Here is a 24,696-nt window from a genome sequence, read left to right on the forward strand (position 1 = left end):
AATTCGATGCGCAGAAATCCCCCCTCGAGAGCCCCGTTCAAGCGTTTCGGTGACCGCGACTCAGTGTTGAAGCAATGGCAACATTGCATGCAGCATTGATACTAATTTTTATTTGGTAATAAAACAATTGTTTCATGGTTATTTTGGGAACAGTCAAAACTATCATCCCTCGGTAGGGGGAATCCCTGTGGAACTGTTTGCCCTTGGCCTAGCGGCCTCGGGCAAACAGTTCCCCAGGGCTTCCCCCTACCTCGGGATGATAGTTTTGACTGTTCCCCAAATAGCCATGAAACAATTGTATACTGTTCCCCAAATAGCCATGAAACAATTGTATAGTGTCAAATATATATAGGTACATTGAACTGTGTCATATATATATATATATATATATATATATATATATATATAAAATAGAACAAAAGACAGAGATAGCGTCTCTAGGCCTTTCTCGGGTTGATTCCCCGTTCATCAGGAGACTGTTTATTTTGAAGACATGAATTGTGAGGTCATAGTTGTTTACACAAGAAAGTATGACGTCATCAATAATGCAAAGTCATTATGACGTCACAGAAGGCATACACATACATCCATGACGTCAACAACAATACAAGCTAAATTGTGACATTACATTACTTAGACAAATGCATAACTTTATGATCTTACCAACAATAAAAAACACGGGAGATACAAATTGTTTCATTTACGACAACAATAAAATATGAACAATAATATTTAAAGCACAGCAATTGCTTAAAGCATGACACGTTGAATTTAATGTGAACTATTCAGACTGGGTTTCAACAGTTTCATTAACTCCGACTCCTTAACTTCCCTCTTTATCACATCAGATGAATGCATTTGGTAAATAGGGGACACTTTGAAGTTATTGTTAGCACATTTATGAATATGTTTGTTCACTTGTAAAAATCTAAGGTCATCATGGATAGCTGTTGTTACTTTAAGAGTAATACCTCTCCAATTTCCACAATTTGTAAGGTCACCTTTCTTGGCACGCAAGATTTACATGAGGTCCCTTTTCCAATCTTGTGCGATTTCCTCTGCAACCCAGATCTCTCCAATAAGCTTGTGTATCTCTCTAACAGTTGTTACAATGTCTGCTTTTATAATTTCTGTTGTGATGTTTTCAATACCTGGTGCTTTACCTGACTTCATCTCTTTTATAGTAAGTTTGATCTCTTTTATAGTAGGTGGACCTGTATCAAAAACTTATTCCTGTGTCAACATGTGCAGGTTCTGTTGGATCAGGCCTGTTTAATATTTCGTCAAAATATTCCGTCCATATCTTTTTCACATCACTGTCCTTCGTTAAGATATTCCCTTCCTAGCTCCTTACCATTCCTATGCTCTTTGGTCTTTCATTACATAATTGCTTTGTGACGTCATACACACCCTCCATGTTTCCCTGATTTGCTGCTGTCTCTGCCTCTGTAGCCAGTCTATCAAGCCATTGCTGCTTATCTCTCCTCGTGTTTCTTTTAACATCTTTGTCTTTTTCGCTGTATAACCCCCTCAGTCTCTCCTTGACTCTCTCTGATTTTGTGCTATCTATTTTGTTTTTTAGGGATCTTCGTTCTTCCACCCTCTTCCAACTTTCTTCGCTAACCCATTCCTGTTTTTTCCTTCTATGATACCTAAATACAGCTAATAAAGTTTCGTTGTATGCTGTCTTGAAATTATTCCATCTGTTTTCTATATCTGTGTCATCATTTGTCTGCTCACTCAGAATGCTGAATCTGTTTCTAAGCTCGATCATGAACTGCTGTTTCACCTCGGTTATTTTCAGCTTACATGTTTCATATCTAGAAGATGTTGTTGTCTTTTCAGCAGCCTTATGAAGTTTACGTTTTGTCTTGATTACGATTAGCCGTGATCGCTGCCCACATCTGCACCCCTGTGACATCTATGATTGATCTCTTGAACTTCCCATTTACTGCCACGTGGTCTATTTGGTTATGGTGTAGTCCATTTGGCGATGTCCATGTGTGTAGATGAATATGTTTATGTGGGAACATTGTTGATGCAATGACTAGGTTGTTAATGGCACAGAGAGAGAAACGTCTTTCTCCATTGTCATTCCTGTCACAGTGAAGCCCAAACTGACCAACAACTCCTTGTTCTCCATCAAACTTTCCTCCCACCGTTGTATTCACATCACCTGTTACTGTCATGGTGAGGAGTGTTTTCAATAACTTTCTGAAACTGGTCATATAATAGGTCTTTCTCAACTTCAGTTGCCTCATTTGTTGGTGCATACACTTTGGTCATAGTAGTTTTTATACATTTGGACCAGAACCTTGCTGTTATAATTCGGTCAGTGATTGATGTCCATTCACTCAGCGTTTTCATTGCTTCCCTTGTCAATGCAATTGCCACTCCACTGTTGTGATGATCATCTGTCCGACCAGAATATAATATTGTCTCACCTGTTGCAGTCCTGATCCTGTCCATCTACATTCACCGATTCCTAATATGTCTAAATGGTACCTTTATATTTCTTTCATGACCCGCGCTGTTTTTCCTATAGTATACATGGTTCGTACGTTCCACGTGCCTAACCTCCTAGTGAACTTGGGATTGGCCAGCGAATCATTCCGTCTGCAAGTTTCAACTGGGTTTGGCTCGTAGAAATCATGCTAACATCTCCGCCGACGATGAAGTGGTCCTCTGGAGTATGTCTGATTGCTGTACAATCCCTAATGAAAACATCTGTTGACCTGTTCTTAATTTCCGTTATCAGTTTTTAGGTCACCTGAGACAAAGTCTCAAGTGACATATTGCGATCGCCTTTTGTCCGGCGTCGTCCGTCCGTAAACAATTTACATTTTCGACTTCTTCTCCAAAACCCCTGGCCCAATTTCAATGAAATTTTGCAGAAACCTTCCATGACCAAATGTCAACTAAAATTGTGAATTATATTGTCCGCAGCCCCCAGGGGCCTAATGGGCGGGGCCAAAAAGGGTAAAATTGACTGAAATTTCAAAAAAAATCTTCTCAAGATCCAGATATGGTAGAATCAAATACTCTTCATAGATGTAAGGGTCTTAAGGTGCTTTACTAAAATTGTAAATTTCATGACCCTTGGGTCTCACGTTTCCCCCTTGGGAGGGGGTAAACTTTACTATAGCTTATATAGGGAAATCACATTTTGGACTAACATTTGTTTAATTGCCATTGGAAGTAATTCAATTTGGGTTAGCATTATCAGTATTGGATAGCAGTTTGATGGTATGCACATATCAACCCTGACTGACCCCCCGGGGTTGATGGGTGGGGCAAAAAAGGGTCGAATTGACTGAAAATTCAAAAATCTTCTTCTCAAGACCTAGATATGGTAGAATCAAATACTCTTCATAGATGGAAGGGTCTTAATGAGCTATACCACAATTGTAAATTTTATGATTCTAGGGTCTCACGTTTACTCATGGGGATGGGGTAAACTTTACTATAGTTTATATAGGGAAATCACATTTTGGACTAATTTTTGTTTAATTGCCATTGAAAGTAATTCTATTTGGGTTAGCATTATCAGTATTGGATAGCAGTTTGATGGTATGCACATACCAGCCCTGACTGACCCCCAGGGGCTGATGGGTGCGGCAAAAAAGGGTCGAATTGACCTAAATTTCAAAATCTTCTTCTCATGACCAGATTTGGTAGAATCAAATTATCTTCATAGATGGAAGGGTTTTTAGGTGCTCTACCAAAATTTTGAATTTTATGACCCTAGGGTCTCACGTTTACCCCTGGGAATGGGGGGGGGGGGCAAAATTAGGTATGGTTTATAATGGCAAATGATACTTTGAATATTACATGTTGATTACTTGATTGGAATTATAACCCTAAGTTGACAGTTTGATACTTTGAAAATGTTGAGCCATCCTTACCCCCAAGGGCTGTAGGGTGGGGCCCAATGGGGTCCGTGTGCTAAAATAAAATTTCTTCATTTTCCTTGTTTAGAATCAGAGGTGCTAGTTTCAAATACTTTTTAGTATTAAATCTGCATGCTAGATAATGAATAAGGTGGTTTTATTGTTTTTTTTGTCACTTTGAACAATAATATATGTTCATGTTAAAAACAAAAATCAACTCTCTGTATAAATATATCAGGTGACCGTTAAGGCTCATGGGCCTCTTGTTTTATATATAGTGTCGGATAATTAGCTCTACGCCCAATCAGTGTATCAGTGTATAATGTCAACTATATATACGTACAGTGTACAGTGTCAAATATGTATTTGCCTCTATACAGTGCCAAATATATACTATACAATGTAGTTACTGTGTATAGTGTCAAATATATATATACGTACAGTGTACAGTGTCAAATATACATACACACTGTGTACAATGTCAAATATATATACATACTGTGCACAGTGTATAGTGTCAAATATATATAGGTACAGTGTACAGTGTCAAATATATATATATACGTACAGAGTCAAATATATAAACGTACAGTATACAGTGTCACATATGTATACGTACAGTGTGAATTGTCAAATATATAAACGTACAGTGTATAATGTCAAATATATATATATACGTACAGTGTTAAATATATAAACGTACAGTATACAGTGTCACATATGTATGCGTACAGTGTGTAGTGTCAAATATATAAACGTACAGTGTACAATGTCAAATATATATATTTACGTACAGTGTCAAATATATAAACGTACAGTGTACAGTGTCAAATATATATTTACGTACAGTGTACAGTGTCATATATATGTACGTACAGTAGTTACTGTGTATAGTGTCAAATATATATATACGTACTGTGTACAGTGTCATATATACATACATATTGTGTACAGTGTCAAATATATATACATACTGTGCACAGTGTATAGCGTCAAATATATATAGGTACAGTGTACAGTGTCAAATATATATATATACGTACAGTATACAGTGTCACATATGTATACGTACAGTGTGAAGTGTCAAATATATAAACGTACAGTGTACAATGTCAAATATATATATATATATACGTACAGTGTCAAATATATAAACGTACAGTATACAGTGTCACATATGTATACGTACAGTGTGAAGTGTCAAATATATAAACGTACAGTGTACAATGTCAAATATATATATATACGTACAGTGTCAAATATATAAACGTACAGTATACAGTGTCACATATGTATACGTACAGTGTGTAGTGTCAAATATATAAACGTACAGTGTACAATGTCAAATATATATATTTACGTACACTCTACAGTGTCAAATATATCTACGTACAGTGTACAGTGTCAAATATATAAACGTACAGTATACAGTGTAAAATATATATACGTACAGTGTGCAGTATCATTCATATATGTCTACGATGAACAGTGTAAAATATTTGAAGTTAAAGTGTACAGTGTCAAATATTTGTACGTACATGTACAGTGTCAAATACATATACGAATAGTGTACAGTGTCAAATACATATACGAATAGTTTAGTGTCAAATACACACAATCTAGATAACGTGCACTTTAATCCTTATAATGTATGGTTTACCCTATACACAATTCAGTTGTTAGTATAAGGAAGAAATTCGTTTCCGTTTGGTATTATTTCTAAATCATGTCCTTAAATGACCTTAGCAGCCATATGACGTTAAACCTTTGCACACACACACACACACACACACATATATATATATAGCAGTATTCCCTGATGAACCCCTAAAGAGGAGAAAGCTAGGGAAGTCGAAGCAACCCGTGTCTTTTATTTATATATATATATATTAAGTGAATAAACCATATTCTTTTCCTAAAACATTATTTAACATTATTGGTGATGTAATTATCAAGTATCTTTGTACACTACTCACTCATTAAGATGATATCCTCCCCTGTCTTAGTCGTTTTCAATATGAGTGTAATGTTACCTACAGTTTGTATTTGCTCCGTGACTTTATGATTGTATTTAAAACACCATGTTACTATGATTGCATACACAAGTATTCAGTATACAAACCAAACGTACTGCAATCAATGTGGTTTGAAATGGAACAGTCGTGATTTTCGGCGTTTTCATAATTAACATGAAAATCCATATATAAGAGGTAGGGAAATCTACAGTAATATGGAAGAACATTAAATGTAACGTTTTACTATCATTAACATCCTCATATCATTCATGAGTAAGTTATAGTAACAATATAATGACCTACACGTCGTCGTATGACCGCTGTATGTAATAATATTCGGACTAAGAGTCATCCACAAAGGGGCGGAATGGGTAAACATGTAACCCGTCCCCTGGCTGCCTGCTCTATTAGAGTGATATTGGGCGAAATGTGTCTTAAGAGGTTTAGAGTCGAGACAACGGTCGTTTACACTCTTTGCTTGACAAAGAAAACAGACGTTTTGGAAATCTCGCAAAATAAGGTTTCAATTACTATATGTGTTCAACACAAACTCAGCCTTTATGAATAATAATAGTCTAGTATTCTGAACATCGTCAGCCATAATGGCCATAGTACCTTATTATTTGTAGTAACATTCTAATAGCCGTACTCCTTAGTCTTACTAGGTACATTCTAATATCAATACGACCTTAACCTTAATAGTATCATTCTAATGGCCATACGAACTTAGTCTCAATAGAATCATTATAATGGCCATACGACCTTAGTCTCAATAGTAACATTCTAATAGCCGTACTCCTTAGTCTTACTAGGTACATTCTAATATCAATACGACCTTAACCTTAATAGTATCATTCTAATGGCCATACGAACTTAGTCTCAATAGAATCATTATAATGGCCATACGACCTTAGTCTCAATAGTAACATTCTAATAGCCGTACTCCTTAGTCTTACTAGGTACATTCTAATATCAATACGACCTTAACCTTAATAGTATCATTCTAATGGCCATACGACCTTAGTCTCAATAGTATCATTCTAATGGCCATACGACCTTAGTCTTAATAGTATCATTCTAATGGCCATACGACCTTAGTCTTAATAGTATCATTCTAATGGCCATACGACCTTAGTCTTACTAGGTACATTCTTATACCAATACGACCTTAGTCTTAATAGTATCATTCTAATGGCCATACGACCTTAGTCTCAATAGTATCATTCTAATGGCCATAAGGACTTAGTCTCAATAGAATCATTCTAATGACCATACGAACTTAGTCTCAATAGAATCATTCTAATGGCCATACGACCTTAGTCTCAATAGTAACATTCTAATAGCCGTACTTCCTTAGTCTTACAAGGTACATTATAATACCAATACGACCTTAACCTTAATAGTATCATTCTAATGGCCATACGACCTTAGTCTTAAAAGTAACATTCTAACAGCCATACGACCTTAATCCCATAGTAACATTCTAATAGCCATACGACCTTAGTCTTAATAGTAACATTCTAATAGTCATACAACCTAGTCTTAATACTAACATTCTAAAAGCCATACGACCTTAGTCTAAATAGTAACATTCTAATAGCCATACGACCTTAGTCTCAATAGTAACATTCTAATAGCCATACGACCTTAGTCTCAGTAGAATCATTTTAATGACCATACGACCTTAGTCCCAATAGTAACATTCTAATAGCCATACAACCTTAGTCCCAATAGTAACATACTAATAGCCAAACGACCTTAGTTCCAATAGTAACATTTCAATAGCCATACGACCTTAGTCTCAATATTAACATTCTAATAACCATACGACCTTAGTCTCAATATTAACAGCGATACGATCATAGTCTTACTAGTATCATTTTATAGTCATGTGACGTAAGTACATTCTTAGTCTTAATTGTACCTTTATTATTGACATACTATCCTAGTCTTGACAGTAATATACCAATATCCATACGACTTTAGTCTTGATAATAATAAGATACTGTATATGGTCCTTACGTTTCGAAAAGCTGAGTACTTTTTACGTTTATGTATACAGATAATTACTTATTTATTACAGTACAAACATGGTCTGCTGGAGGCTGTATCACAGGACTGAAAACTGCATCGGTAACAGCTTTCACAAGTACGGAGTGCTTGTGGGGACATACCCCGTGATCGTGTTGGCCATTTCAATCGCGGGGTCTTGTGTGCTGGGGGTAGGACTACTCAATCTTACAGTGGAGACTGATATCGAGAAGGTTTATACTCCACCAAACAGCCAGGCCTCCCAGGACCGATCGTTGTTACAGGATATATTCCCAGACAGCTCCGGTTCGGACTTCAACTCGTACAGTAGTATCAATGCTAACATATTTGGTAGTGTTATCTTCCGTAGAAAGGATTCGTCAAATCTGCTGAGTCTCGACAACATCGAGGAGATTCAGACAATCTATAATTCAATAATTACAAATGTCTTAGGAAACGGGAGGGATTATTTTTATTTGTGTGCGGTACAAAACTCAAGTTGTGCTGTTGATGGCGAAATTATTTTTACTAACAATTTTGTACAGTTACTTCAAAGAGGTCGACTTACGTTCCCGGTTCTTGAAACACACCACATTGAATCTGTGTTTGGCGATGTTGTCGTAGCAAATGGTATCTTGGTATCTGCAAAGTTGATAAAACTAACATTGAATTTACGACATGATACCAAGGCGTACAGAGAAGATTCCAAATCATGGGAAGCAGCGTTTATGTCCTTTATGAAGAACGTGAGCTCTTATTCATTGGATGTAACGTTTGCCCACTCCACTTCGTTAGACGATGAATTGTCAAAAAACATAAAAGGAGACATTGTTTTGGTGTCTGTGACCTTTACACTAATGATAATTTACGCCACCTTAGTAACCACGAGCTGTGACCCAATACTGGACCGGCAAAACCTTGGGCGAGCCGGTGTCCTAGCAACCGGACTTAGCATCCTGGCCTCGTTTGGTCTGGGTAGTGCCTGTGGTGTTGAATTCGTCAGTATCGCTGGTGTGATGCCATTTTTGATTCTTGGTAAGTATAGACCATTCCTATAATCTATCTTGGAAAAGATAATTTCTTTGAATCATCTTGCTACAATTACCAGATGTTCAGCAGGACTTCTTCCCGATTAGACTGCATATCCACACTTCCGGTCAGGGCAAGATATCTCTGTCTTGATAGTTGATCACGATGATGACTCTGATAAGCTGGAAATTATGACATTAATATTGGCTTTTCATGAAATTACTACTTGAATTGATGTGGGAGAAAAATTTAATCATACCCCACGTTAGAAGAAAATATCAAGCCTCCGGGTAAGGTACTTTTACATGTTTACACCTTAGGTTGAGATTTTTCTATCTCTACCCCAAGGTGGGGAATGATTATATATTAATCAACAATTAACAATATGTCCTCGACTTGTTATTCAACATCCGTTAATGAGCTAAGGTCGCTTTGTTTTCTTTACTAACATACCTTTTTCAAAAGGAACATGTACAGTAGGATTCATTTGGAAGCTGAAGTCTCCCTAATATCAATCATCGCATCAAGTTGTTTCCTTCCATACTTACAGTTGGTGTTTCCTCAAGATTAGTATAGTGCAAGATATTACTGACAAATATTAAATTTCGATTACCCGATGAAGAAAAGGGGCAAATTTATTCGCCTTCTAAATACGGTATTTAACCTGAATCGAAAATTGTTGTTGTTTAGGGTGTAGCTGGCACTTCGGTACAGAAAAATAAATATAAACTAAAAACAAGTTTATTGGATAACTATGTTGAAATGAAAATCTATATACATAGATGTTACTCTAAAGAGGAGAAAGCGCTAGGGAAGTCGAAGAAACTCTTCTCTTTTGTTTATATATGTATAGACTGACACAAATATAACAATTATTGTAGAAGGTGTATCGATGATTTATATTGACCTGTGCAGTAATATATGTTTCTGGTTGCCATAACTACGGGCCCTTGCTCAGTATCACGTTATACGTATGTCCTTTACAAATTCTAATGCACGTTTAGTTGCCTTTTTTGCCCGTAAAATGTGATAAAAGAAAAAGCTATCATGCAATTATGTTAGCTGACATGATGATAGGGCGATAAGGAATTCCCTGAAGTTAGTCTACTGTGATAAGCACCATCAATTAATTAGGACATTGCGTACATTTTTGTATTTATCATTTCCTTACCAGGTATAGGTATCGACGATATGTTTATTTTACTGGCCGGCCTAGCGAATGCCCCCCTGAAAGACACCATTCCTAACAGAGTCGGTGACATGATGCGTACCAGTGGTGTGGCAGTCACGATCACATCTTTCACAGACATATTTGCCTTTGGTATTGGAGCCTTATCCGTCTTTCCCGGTGTTCGCAATTTTTGCATATACACAGGTAAATATTGTGTTCGTCAATTAAAAGCAAATTAATACACGCAAGTTCATTCAATTCATTGAAACTTCTTACTGAAAAAATATTTCTTTATATTAAAAGCAAATGAAAACACTTGTCTGAAATATACCCCGTTCTTTTCTCTATATTAATTATGGTATGCTATATTTAATGCTCAATCATTTCTGATTATTTCTAGGATTGGCGGTCTTCTTTTGTTACATAAATTTCGTAACATTTTTCGTCGCCTGTGTCGCGATCAATGAGAGAAGGATGAGTGACCAACGGCATAGCTTCACGTGTAGGAGAATTCGACTGAAGGACGAAATGAGCGGCGAGTCAGCACTGAACCGATTTTGTTGTGGCGGGAGGGTGCCCTCGTCTAAGGAAGACCTCGAGAGCGTTATAGAGCGGAATCCTGGGAAATTACTCTCTAAATTTGTCACTTTGCTTCCTGTTAAAATTATCACACTGGTTTGCTTTTCAGTTTATCTGGGAGTATCAATTTATGGTGTGACAAATTTCAAACAAGGGTTTGATATAACTAATCTAGTAGCGGACGATTCCTACTTTTACGAATACAGTACACTTAATCAGCGATATTTCACTCAGAGGATACCCGTGTCCTTCGTTTTGACACAGCCTTTGCGGTATTCCGACACGCGCACCATCTCCGCTATCAGTACTTTAGTGAACAACATCACGAGTGATGAATCGATGAACAACCAGCTTCAAATCAACTGGTTCAGTAGTTATCGCTCTTCTGCTTTCTTTAACGGTTCGTCAGAGGCCCAGTTTGTGACGAACCTGAAAGCATTTTTACTTCTTCACCCACAATTTCGGACCGACATACTTTTTGAGGATACCCGAGAGGCTATTCGTGCTTCGCGAATTTACGCCTTGACCAATGACCTGAAAGATTCCACAGAACAGGGGGAGTTGATGCAAAGAATGAGACAAATAGCGACCAAGTCGTCCCTCGAAGTCATTGCGTACTCCCCACCTTTCATTTTTTATGAGCAGTATGTCGTAATTGTGTGGTCTACCCTGAAGACCGTCGGGATGGCCGTCGTCGCGATATTCATCATTACAACCCTCTTCATGCCAAGTCCGTTACTCATACTGTACGTTACGGCTACCATGGCGATGATAATGACAGGAATTTTTGGCTTTATGTATTTCTGGAACTTAACCCTGAGTTCAATCACGATGATTCACATCATCATGAGTTTAGGCTTCTCAGTAGATTTCAGTGCACACATCTGCCATGCATACATGACAGTGGAAGGCCAAACACGTGACATAAAAGTAAAGAACGCTTTACTGCGTGCTGGTGGACCTATCCTTAACGGATCCGTGTCATCATTGCTTGGAATATTAATGCTGATATTTTCGCAGTCTTACATATTTCAATCATTTTTTAAGGTGATGCTGCTTGTGATTTTGATTGGAATGGGACACGCCCTCTTTTTTCTCCCCGTTGTCCTGTCGCTCATTGGTCCGTTGGATACTCTTCTTCCCAGTAGTACTTCCGAGAAAAAGCCATTAAATGGTAACACATTTACCGGTATCCAGGACAAAGCCAGTTTACCTACTGGCTTTAATAATGATGCAAAGAGAGCAAGTGACTTTATCGGATCAAATGTTGGGGTGACAGTGTAAATGGGATTAGTTATTTTCTTTTCTCCGCCGTGGGATCTGTTTCCTATCACAAACCCTATGTTTACTTATTGTTAAGGGCGTCTCGTTTAACCTTCTTCTGCTCACCAAAAGCACCCAGGAAGTAGCTTTAATTGATTTGATGAGGTTTTTCAAATCCATAACCCTCCTCCCCATGCTGTCCCCCTTTCTACGACGTGAACCAAGACAATATGGTATACACGGACAGCAATATGGTGCGACAAACAACTTGACGTCACACGTGACGAGCAGTATAGTTATACGATCGAGATTCCTGAAACGCTAAAATGATGTTTTAAACTTAGTATATTGACCTGTCAAATGTAATGATTTTACCTGCTATTTTGAGAGAAATATTCCCCTTCGGGTTATATACTTTAAATAAACATTATATCTGTCTTATATAAATTTGGCTGTCTCCCTTTTTTTGTTAATGAAAATGCATTTCATCATATTATATTTTGAATGTATTTTAAGTCTACCAAGGTGAAGTCCCTGTGTTAAGATGTCGCGGATAGCACGCGGGGACGTGTACCTCCGCGCAATGACCATCGATGTCCTTTAACTCACGTGAACAATAGTCCAAGTACTGTATATGTATGCACCATACGTATATATGGTCATATACTTTCCTTAATTCAGTAGAATTATATCATTATATAATTAAGTGTATCTCGATACTTTTCTTCAGAATGTCATTACATCATTATGTGTATCGTGCTATTTTCATTCAATAGTACTTAATTATGAACAGCGTACTGGTATCTATAGACGAGTGTCAGTATTCAATATGGTATAATCGCGATAGTTCAGCAGTGTCAGTTTATACCTATGTACCCCGTCATATCTTCACTTCAGTATCAGTATATGATTGTATGTATAATTTAGTATATAATTATAAGATACTGGGTAATTACCTTGTTATTTTTAGTCGACTGGCGGTATTAGTATAGTATATCATTATATATACCGGGCTATCCGGCAGTAGTGTTAAGTATATAATTACATATTCCGTGAAATTTTCCAGTCAAGTTTCAAACCTGTGTCATACTATTTTCAATCGGGTGTCATTATATGAATACGTATACCGTGTTATTTTTTGTCGGGTGTCATGATATAATTATATATACCGCACGTTTTTCGTTATATTGTTTGTGTCGAGTGTCCGTATATAATAATAAATTCTGTATTATTTTTAATCCAGATTCAGTATACAATGATGTATGTCGTTTTGTTTTCACTGTAATGTCCTAAATAAATATATATGCCGTGTTATGTGTATACTGTGCTGTTTTCATTTCATTTTTTGTTTTGTTCTTTACAAATTTATTGAATGTACCCAAACATGTCTTAAAACAATGTATGTGTTGGTAGTCCTAAATAATTCTCGCCTTGTCTGTTGGTTTGTATACCTCGATGTTTATTGATATATCATTGTACATGTATAGGGCGGCAATAGGGAATTTGAATTTAGATTGAGGTTGGTGCAGGAAAGATATACCGCATTCCCTTGTCTATGTGGTGGGTCGTGTTGTCTTCCCTTTTGTTTCGGTGTTTATTGTGTGGCGCTTGTTGACGTTTTGTTGTTTTGACTTTTAGTCCATTTGTGGCCACTCTCTGTTTTTTTATTAAGATATTTTTTTATTTGGAAATTGTTAAGGAAATCGTATTCATAGTTTTCGATAAAATGTTCTTTACTGTTGTGGGCTACTGTGTATATATAAACAAATGGCTGATGACTATATATTGTGCCTTACTTGTAACATGCTGAGCTGTAGTGTAAAACAACTACAATAGAGTTAGTACGGTTTGTCGTTCTTTCTGTCTTATCGGCTGTTCCTGCATGTGTTCGTCCGTTCGTTGGTACATGTAGCCAGTCGTGATGACATACGTGTATAATTTAGGCCTGGTAAACGGTAGAATGTCTATATTTGGTATTACTGAAGATACTGTTAGATATCCTCTATATTTTAAGCTTTGTAAACGATAGAATGACTATATGTGTTCGGTCGCGATACCTACACCATAGTTCAGGTGGTAAGTGTTATGCTTAATATGTTTTATTGTGTTTGTATTAATTATTGTAGACGGTGTTTGTGCAGTTGTCATTCAGATCAAATCTAATTGCTCAGACAAGTTCACGTGTATGGGAGTACAGTTTGTACTTAACATTTCAATTTCATGTCATTGTAGATCATAAATTGAAATGTTACCTAGCATTATAAATTGTTGCTTCATTACAACATAAGAAGTAGCCATATTATGATTTTAATCTCATTGTAAATTGTATTTATGACATTCCATCAATCAACCTCTTCATCACTACTGTTTTTCCAAATGACATTGCCCAATAAATATAACGCTGAAATTATTATTCAAAATTTGTATTTCGGAAACCTCAATGACTTTTTACAGACAGCGAGTGTCGACGTTTGCTGTGTAGCAGGAACACGGTATACTCCGTTTCTTCTTGTGAGACGGCCATTTTGTAGCGTTCGTATGTAATGGCGCCTCCTGGCGGTAGTTGTCGGTAGGGAATTCCCCTGTGCTATTTTTGGCACTGGTGGTACATGTCCCGAGATTCTTGTTATATTCATGGTTTGGACTGGCCAAACAAGTTGAACCAGGGTCAAACTAGGTGGGTCCAGGGTCGGAAGGCGGGGCTAGGTCCATTATATAAGGGAATGCGCGAGAGTTTCGTTAGTTCTGGCGGAAGATTGGATTGGGAACTCGCCAGAGCTCAATGACCCTGCCTGACGCAACATTCTCGCACCTCATCAGACAGAGATATCTGATGTCATACTCCGTGCTGGTTTTTTTCTATCTCGTCCGATCTGTCTTGTACCTTTACGTGACATTTCGCGGAATTTTTACACTGCGATGCATTCATCCGCGCGTTAACTGCTTTCAATTGACAATTTCATTATTAATGTTATGTTTTGTCGTTAAATGTATAGTTTTGATGTTGTTAGATATTTGATGTTGTAGATAAAATATAATCTACACTGTGAAATTCGTTGTCATCTATGTAAGGACAGACTACATTTTTACCCGTAAGCGTTCAAATATAGCTTAAGTAGTTAAGAGGTCATTATCATTTGAGGCCCAAGGCGGGATACTTGTAGTTTTTAGCAAAATTGAATAGTTTTTTTCGAACTAAAAGGTGCGAGAAGAAATACCGATTACCTGTAACTGAGCAAGATCGGGTTATTTCAGTCTCGGGCTAAGATTCTGTAACATCCCAACCTAGGCTTACGCCTCGGTTGGAATTTTGTTACTGAATCTTAACCCTCTACTGAGATAAGCCAATCTCGCTCAGTTACAGGTAATACATTTTATTATCCCGGTAAATGAAATTAACATTCGGCCTGGGTCACTAAATTCATGTTTCGGTTTCTTTCAGAGGCCTCTGTTGACTCCCGGGGTCAAGTTTAGCCTGGGAACTGACCGAGAGTCAACAGATACCGGCTTTACTATATTCTAAATTATCCGTCGTCTATAATAGGTGAGTCGTTTATTTCGTCTTAGTATATTGCTTGTTGTGTATAAATTCGTTCTGAAGGGAATGAATAAAGTATTGAAATGCATTTGTAAGGCAAATCCAAAACCGATCCGTATTTGAAAAGTCTTTTTGTAATCAATGGTTTAGTTTGTGTAAAGAACGAATACTGGTACATGTAAAAACGTAAATTGACTGTGACGTCATGATTTAAATAATTGTGTGCCGTTTATTATGACTTATGATATGGATTCAAGTTTAAAATGAGGTAGTAAGCAATCTCCATTTTTATTTTGCTCATATTCGTAAACTTTCTTGGTCTTTGATAAATAATAATTAAATAAGGTTCGGAGGTTTCTTCAGATACCCGAGATTTTGACCCGAATTCATGAAACCATTCTCATGTGTTTTCATGCTCAAATTAGAATTCTGTGCTCAAGCCAATTTTCTTGTTTCGGTGATAAGTTAAGAATAACGAATTTTGTTAAGAATTTGAAAACAAACAAAAACTGAAGAGATTTCAAACCAAGGTCTGTTTTGAATGGTTACACAGGACTGATTGACCGTTGCACATGATTTAAATGCGTTAACAAAAGTCGCCTTGAGCACAGACTCATTGCTCCGGGCCCTGGTCTATTGTGCAACGGAATCGTTTGTTCTTTAGGTGGACAGTTAGCAGGTACATTACCTTAGAACTATATAAAGCTATCAGAATACTATAGAAGCCTGTCAGATGTAGACAGTAAGACGATTTTGAGATTGTATTTGACAAGCGTGGTAATAAAAAATTGTATTGTCAGTGATATATGAATATTTATCTGTATGTATTAGATCTCTTTCTACATAATGTCCTCAAAACTGTATTTTGACGATTCCTACTTACAGGCAAAAAACATATTAATGCGTTAGTATGACCTTGACGATTCCTACTTACAGCCCAGAAACATATTAATGGGTCATTAGGACGTATACGTTTCCTACTTACAACCAAGAAACATACCAACGGGTCATAAGGAACTTTACGTTTCCTACTTACAGCCCAGAAACATATTAATGGGTCATTATGGCCTTGACGATTCCTACTTACAGCCCAGAAACAAATTAATGGGTCATTATGACCTTGACGATTTCTACTTACAGCCAAGAAACATATTGATGGGTCATTATGACCCTTAACGATTCCTGCTTACAGCCAAGAAACATATAAATGGGTCATTATGACCCTTAATGATTCCTACTTACAGCCAAGAAATATATTAATGGGCCATTAGGACCCTTACGGTTCCTACTTACAACCAAGAAACATACCAACGGGTCTTAAGGAACTTTACGTTTCCTACTTACAGCCAAGAAATATATTAATGGGCCGTTAGGACCCTTACGTTTCCTACTTACAGCCAAGGAACTTATTAATGGGTCAGCATGACCTTGACGATTCCTACTTACAGCCAAAAAACATATTGATGGGTCATTATGACCCTTAACGATTCCTACTTACAGCCAAGAAACATATTAATGGGTCATTATGACCTTGACGCTTCCTACTTACAGCCAAGAAACATATTAATGGGCCATTAGGACCGTTACGTTTCCTACTTACAGCCAAGGTACTTATTAATGAGTCATTATGACCTTGACGATTCCTACTTACAGGCAAGAAACATATTAATGGGTCATTATGACCTTGACGATTCCTACTTACAGCCAAGAAACATATTAATGGGTCATTAGGACCTTGACGTTTCCTACTTACAGCCCAGAAACATATTAATGGGTCATTATGACCTTGACGATTCCTACTTACAGGCAAGAAACATATTAATGGGCCATTAGGACCCCTACGTTTCCTACTTACAGCCAAGAAACATATTCATGGTTCATTATGACTCTTAACGATTCCTACTTACAGGCAAGAAACATATTAATGGGTCATTAGGACCTTGACGTTTCCTACTTACAGCCCAGAAACATATTAATGGGTCATTATGACCTTAACGATTCCTACTTACAGCCAAGAAATATATTAATGGGCCATTAGGACCCTTACGTTTCCTACTTACAGCCAAGAAACATATTCATGGGTCATTATGACTCTTAACGATTCCTACTTACAGGCAAGAAACATATTAATGGGCCATTAGGACCCTTACGTTTCCTACTTACATTGTACAGCCAAGGTACTTATTAATGGGTCATTATGACCTTGACGATTCCTACTTACAGTCAAAAAACATATTAATGCGTTAGTATGACCTTGACGTTTCCTACTTACAGCCCAGAAACATATTAATGGGTCATTATGACCTTGACGTTTCCTACTTACAGCCCATAAACATATTAATGGGTCATTATGACCTTGACGATTCCTACTTACAGCCAAGAAACATATAAATGCGTCATTATGACCCTTAAAGATTCCTACTGACAGCCAATGAACTTATTAATGGGTCAGTATGATCTTGTCGATTCCTACTTACAGCCAAGAAACATATAAATGGGTCATTATGACCCTTAAAGATTCCTACTGACAGCCAATGAACTTATTAATGGGTCAGTATGATCTTGTCGATTCCTACTTACAGCCAAGAAACATATAAATGGGTCATTATGACCCTTAAAGATTCCTACTTACAGCCAATGAACTTATTAATGGGTCAGTATGATCTTGACGATTCCTACTTACAGCCAAGAAACATATTGATGGGTCATTATGATCCTTAACGATTCCTACTTACAGCCAAAGAACTTAGTAATGGTTCATTATGCCCTTGACGATTCCTACTTACAGGCAAGTAACATATTAATGGGTCATTATGACCCTTAAAGATTCCTACTTACAGCCAATGATCTTATTAATGGGTCAGTATGATCTTGTCGATTCCTACTTACAGCCAAGGGACTTATTAATGAGTCATTAGGACCTTGACGATTCCTACTTACAGGCAAGAAACATATTAATGGGTCATTATGACCCTTAACGATTCCTACTTACAGCCAAGGAACTTAGTAATGGTTCATTATGACCTTGACGATTCCTACTTACAGCCAAGAAACATATTAATGGGTCATTGTGACCCTTAACGATTCCTACTTACAGCCCAGAAACATATTAATGGGTTTTTATGACCTAGATGATTCCTACTTCAAGCCCAAACACACTATTCCTACTTACAAATGTACAGCCCAAAAATGTATTAATGGGCCATTATGACCTTGACGATTCCTATTTACAGCCAAGAAACATACTAACGGGTCATAAGGAACTTAGCGTTTCCTACTTACAGCCCAGAAACATATTAATTGGTCATTGTGACCCTTACAATTCCTACTTTCAGCCCAGAAACATAACATTGACCTTAACGATTCCTACGTACAGTCCAGCAACATATTAACGGGTCACAAGAACCTTGACGTTTGAATTTAACCCCGACGTGGGTTCTGTAGATCGGTGTACACATGGAAGTTCAGCTCAACAACTTAAGATTTATCAATGTCAATTTTATTTGAAACGATATTAATTATCTTATATAATAGAAAATTATTTACGGCATACTTTATCCTAATTATTATGAAATATTTTATGTAGCATATGTACTTTGTAAGATATGTCATACGTATATAAGCTATCATATGTGTTTACGAGATACATGTATCTTCTTTGTTTACATATTTTCATGAGGGATTATATATAATAGATCTCTTTTATTATATACAAGATAGTACCTAAAAGATAGAAGATATCTTCTATAAAATATAAGATATACAAATGTATATTTGTAACAATTATTTTATTTGATATCAGATATCTTATTTAAGTTATTCAAAAGATATAATTTTCATTAGTATTATAAGATATGGGTTTATTATAGGAATAGTAAATAGAATTTTCTATAAAGATTGAGATTCTTGCAATACCGATTAATACGTATACATGAATAAGAAATTAAAGTTAATGATTGCTTCCGACGCCACGTAATCGCGAATAATTAATTGATGGCAATAACAAAACTGTGTATATATATACTGTACAGGTATGTCTACCAATCTATATTGCTTAGCTGGCAAACATTTAATTGAAATGTCTGTAAGAAACTAGTGTAACACGTACGACATTGCTTAGTTCTGTATTTTCTAACAGTTTTCGTCAATAAATCCGAGATTTCAAGTCAAATTTCTTTCTTCACAATGTAGCTTATAAACGCTTTTATATATTATATCTGAAAAAAACCCACAATTAATTGATTAGATTTCCTACATAAATATCTGATTTTCTTTATCATAAACCTTGTACATTTCATAAGATTATAATTTATAAGATATATGTGTTAAGTTGACCAACTTAACACATACATCTTATAAAATATAATCTTTTTATAATCTTCGCCATATTTGGCGATTTACCGAGCTAGCATACAAATGTATCTATTTTTAGAATTTAAACACACGGTTTCTCAGTATAGGTGTTACTAGTGAGAAACGGTGGTTTACTTGGTAACTCAAGGATTCTCAGTATTGATGTAAATTACTGCTTTTATAGAAATGAAATATTGTACACACCGTAACGCAATGAGAAGGTGTGGTAAAGAATACTGTTACATGTTGAGTCACATTACTATGAAACGCGCTCAGAACTCAGGACAATGGTGTTCGATTTGGATATGATGTCATGAATATTTATAGATAAAAACCGTGCAGCGATCTAATGATATGATTAACGTCACTTGGTGCACGATATCGGACCATGCCCCAGTGTTAATTTATAAAAGGAAACAAGATTAGTAGCTTTTAAGCCTTTCCTCGATACCCAAGGGGCAACGCTCGAAAGTGCGCGTAACCCCTGGAGTATCGAGGATGTTTTAAGCTTAGTTTTCTAATTTTATAAAGATATGATAACCATAACCTTGTCAAAGTGAAAATGATTAAAGGCAAAAAGGTAAAACAAAATGTGGGGTACTTTGTAAAGTGATAAAAAGTGCTTTAAGTACCATGTTCGGGTGCCGTGTTCGACCTATTACGAATGTATTGAATGATATGTTCTTATCAATGTTTCTTTGCCTTTCTAACGTTACAATGTAATAACTTTACCATTTTATCCCCTTGCTTGCCACCCAACTGACGCAAATGCCAATTGCCTTTCATTTTTGGTGATTTATGCATTCATACTTTTGAGCATGAGACTTGTCATGATATTTTTTGTTCATGTCGCTTTTCGTCCGTGGCTCAGCTTCCCTCAGTCAGTCCTCAGTAATTCAGCCAGTCTGTTTACCGTAGTATCTCAGAATCAACTTAAAAGGACAATTTAGTGAAGTACGTTTTTTTTGATATCCTTGTCACAAAATTCTTTAAGATATTATAGTTTGATACTCCTTATGAACAATTCATGTCGAGAAATTGACAATAGACAAGATTTTCTTGGCGTTTTTAATCAGTAATGGAGAAATCCTTAACTGTACATGTACGTACAGCTGTATGTATAAACGGCAGCTGTCGGTGACATTCTAACTAACAAAACTGTCTTTCCAGCCGCGGAAAAAAGGTAACTTCTCACTTCATCCACCTAGCCTCACTGGAATAAAAGTACACGCATTTATTCTGAATCAAAATCATTTTCCAACAGTATCTGAATGAATGATCTATTTTACGTTATCGCAATTTCTGTGGTTTGAAATCCTCCCTGCGGCACCCTCTCGGTGCGTGCATGCTCTAATGGAATCTGTTCGTTTTTATTAAAGTCCAAATGTGAACAGAACTATCTGATTAGAGGTATATGTTATGATACTTATAGTTCTTACTTGCGATGTATTGTGTACATTCAAGAATTCGAATGTGCTATGTGTTAAATCAGACTCATAACTGACACGGTGTTGTCGGTCGAACCCCATGCAGGTAGGGCGTAAGAATTGTACCTGCTGCCCCCAATTGCATGATCGTAAGAGGCGACTAAATTTGGGACCTTATCTCTTCTCTCCTTTCTAAATAACTTTCTTCTTCCTGATGTCTCCCTTGACAATGCCTCACTTTTGGCCATTTGTTGAGCGTTCGCCCCTGTGAGGAAGGCTTTGGGTTCTGTCCCCTGGCCGAGACATACCAAAGTCTTTAAAAATGGTAGTTTCTACTCCTGCTTAACGCTCAGCAAATTAGGAGTGGGACGACTGGTTCGCCCGTTGTCAGTATAATGTGACCGGGTGGGGCGTCCTGCTGGGTGTCTTCGGCAGTATGTTTCAGTGAGGTAGCACTATAAAGTCGGCATCAGTTCCGCGCTATCACAAGGAGACAAACACGAACATATCGCAGCCTCCCAAAATACACACGCATACACTACACGCATGCATCTTGCACACAGGTGAGGCCGTCCTTAAATGACCTTAGCTGTTAATAGGACGTTAAACAAAATCAAACAAACAAACAAATTGTCGGTCGACCGCGTACATAATGTAGTGCTGTACTTGTCTCGTTCAACCAGGCTCTTTTTGTCTGTGCACGCTATTTTACAAGTGATCAAGTGTCTAGTTGAACGAGACTTAGTGCTGTACATGTTTACTTCTCACTGAAAGGCCCGGATATTGCGCTATTACGGTCGTAGCTAATTTTATCACCGGCTTTCCCAAAAGATGATAAGGTCATATCATTATCAACTACGTAAACATTCGTTAGGAGATATATATTCTCAGTATCGACTCGATTATCGAGTTGTCATTTGCAAACTTATTATATTTACTTAACCATTTATTATTGTGTATGTCAAGTGTGCTACTGAACCGCGGTTCAGAGACGGACAGGTTTATATGTCAAATATACATATTTTAAGGCTGTCGTTTTTAGACATTTAATTGATCACCTTTCAATGGAAACTACCAGGACGTGTATAGGTATGCAGTTTATAAAACTATGAAGTTCAGCTAAGTTCATAATTTTACATGCCAACGAAGTGCCGACTCCTTCGTGTAGTATTTATTGTACGATACATCTCGATGTTTTATTGTATAACCAATCATTCACGTGTGACGCTCTTCCAAAAGCCTCCCCGTTAATGTAACTGACAAGACCGGAGCATTGACTGCATGCAGACTACAGCTGTGCTGGAATTGCTGGTGAAATGAAAACGAAGCATCACGTGACAACTGTTCGCGCTCTCGTATTGGATGATTTAAATAATGTTGTCGTTTACGTGTTCGCACTCAGGTACATGTAGGAATCGAACCTGATACCTCTGGTTTACTAGTTTGACCTTCGACCGGTTCAGCTTAAGAGAACTTTTTCTAGACGAATCATTAGGAAACTGCTAGTATTTTATCTCGGCGACACACATACATTATTACCTTAATTCACAGCAGTTAATATCGAAAGACGTTCGGCCTTAAAACGTATTGTGGAAAAAAAAATAAAAACTGGTTCACGGTTCACATACTGTTTATTTTTTACAAATACGTAATAATCATAATCTTACTTTTTATAGAATAAAGGAAAACAAATTTCATATAAATCGAACAATCATGTCTTGAACATGATCTAGTCAACACTATTGTCCAGCTGTTATATATCATTGTTAAATGTTATATACTTCTTGGTTCTGTGCATTCAAAAAAATAAATAAAAAAAATACTGATATTTGCAACGCCGAGAATCGTGAAGTATTTCCTTATTACCATCACTTTAGTTCACTGGTAATTTTGTTTTGTCATCAAATACATTTGAAAAATCATCACAAATATTGATCTCATAATATTTTGTGACGTTACACTGTCATTATGACATCATGTCTTACATAAATCCCTCGCGATAGGAGGCGTCGAACCATACGTTTGGTCCAGATATATAGAGGTTATCTAACAGTGTCTTCAGTAATAACAAATATATTTCACGAGTGTGGCTAATTTTGCAGTTATATTGCTTTGGAGTAAAGAAAATTTTCTGCCACAAATAAATATAGGTTGTCAGAATTTTAAGGATTTTAAATGGAAATTTATGTAAAAAGGAGTGAATTTTGAAATTATGAAAGACACAAGTTTTTTGCAAAATAATGTCAATAAAAATGATAGTGCCATAGATTAGTATTGCATTAATGTATATCAATTTAATAAATGCTGAAATTGTGTAGAATCAATTATCTATAAACGATTAAAAATTGACATTTTATAATAAAACCATATACACAAAGTATTTGCATGTAAGAGTTATCTGTCCTGAAAAACTTCACAGTAGTGAATTAGGTAGCCGGTGTCCTAAAGTACAGAAAAATGGACACATGTGACTCATTGATAAAAAACAACTGAACTAATGCCTGGATTGGTTTGAAATACTTTAAAACTAAGAGAACACACTGTTCTGTCAATAATAAACACACGATATTCATCAGTTTAATATTAAACATTAGAATATGCGGAAATTGTGATACTGTCTCCCTACATTGGATTTTCAACTAGGGACGTACTTCCTATTTCCGTTTATCAATACACTCCTATGACCTTAACCAAGAAATATATGATATTTAAAAATAGTTAAAAAAACCAGTTTGACACTCGTTTGGCTAATATTTTGATATCTTTCACGAGTGCGCAGTATCAAAATATCAGCCACACGAGTGAAATATATTTTGTAATACTGAAGACACTGTTAGATATTCTGTTTATTACTTTTTTTTACGAAAACCTACCCCGGAATGCTAATCGACACATCAAGCTGACAATACTTGATCTGGATACTTTTACCACTAGCATGTCTAGACAACCCTAGGCAAAAAAGATTGACCTCTCTTCAAACATTTTTAACAAAATGTAAAAACAAATTATTAAATTCCTTTAGTTACTTAATTTGATTACGTAGGCACTTATGTTCATATGTTTAATAAGTATGCCAAATTATTATCATAATTTCATTTTTAGAAAAAATCCAGTCATATCAACTCAGATCACTGCGTGTTGTCGATAAAGCATCGAATCTACAATGGTGGCGAGTGTGAAAAAATCTGATGATAAAATATCTACACCATCTATGTAAGTTATACACTTGCGAAAATATCACTTTTATCGAATGAATAATTTTCAATATTTCACTGGTAAAAATGTAATAAAATCTTTTTCTGTGATATATAGTTTAAAAGATATAACCAAATATCTATCAATTCGTTGGTATCATCATTGATCTTTTGAATTGAAACATAGTCAATCACTATCTACTCGG

At 36.4% G+C, this 24,696-nt stretch overlaps 1 protein-coding gene across 1 annotated transcript in view; it reads left to right on the top strand.

Moving 5' to 3' along the window:
* Positions 1-13,306, top strand: part of LOC110440822 (patched domain-containing protein 3-like) — a 22,579-nt gene extending 9,273 nt beyond the window's left edge. Inside the window, exons 4-6 of the mRNA XM_021483954.1 lie at positions 7,989-8,971; positions 10,140-10,340; positions 10,537-13,306. Of these exons, the coding sequence (XP_021339629.1) occupies positions 7,996-8,971; positions 10,140-10,340; positions 10,537-11,999 (2,640 nt within the window). The 5' untranslated portion in view covers positions 7,989-7,995 and the 3' untranslated portion in view covers positions 12,000-13,306. The remainder of the gene's footprint in view (positions 1-7,988; positions 8,972-10,139; positions 10,341-10,536) is intronic.
* The last annotated feature ends 11,390 nt before the right edge of the window (positions 13,307-24,696 follow it).

Source organism: Mizuhopecten yessoensis, unplaced genomic scaffold, assembly GCF_002113885.1.
Source record: "Mizuhopecten yessoensis strain PY_sf001 unplaced genomic scaffold, ASM211388v2 scaffold1779, whole genome shotgun sequence".
Taxonomy (NCBI): domain Eukaryota; kingdom Metazoa; phylum Mollusca; class Bivalvia; order Pectinida; family Pectinidae; genus Mizuhopecten; species Mizuhopecten yessoensis.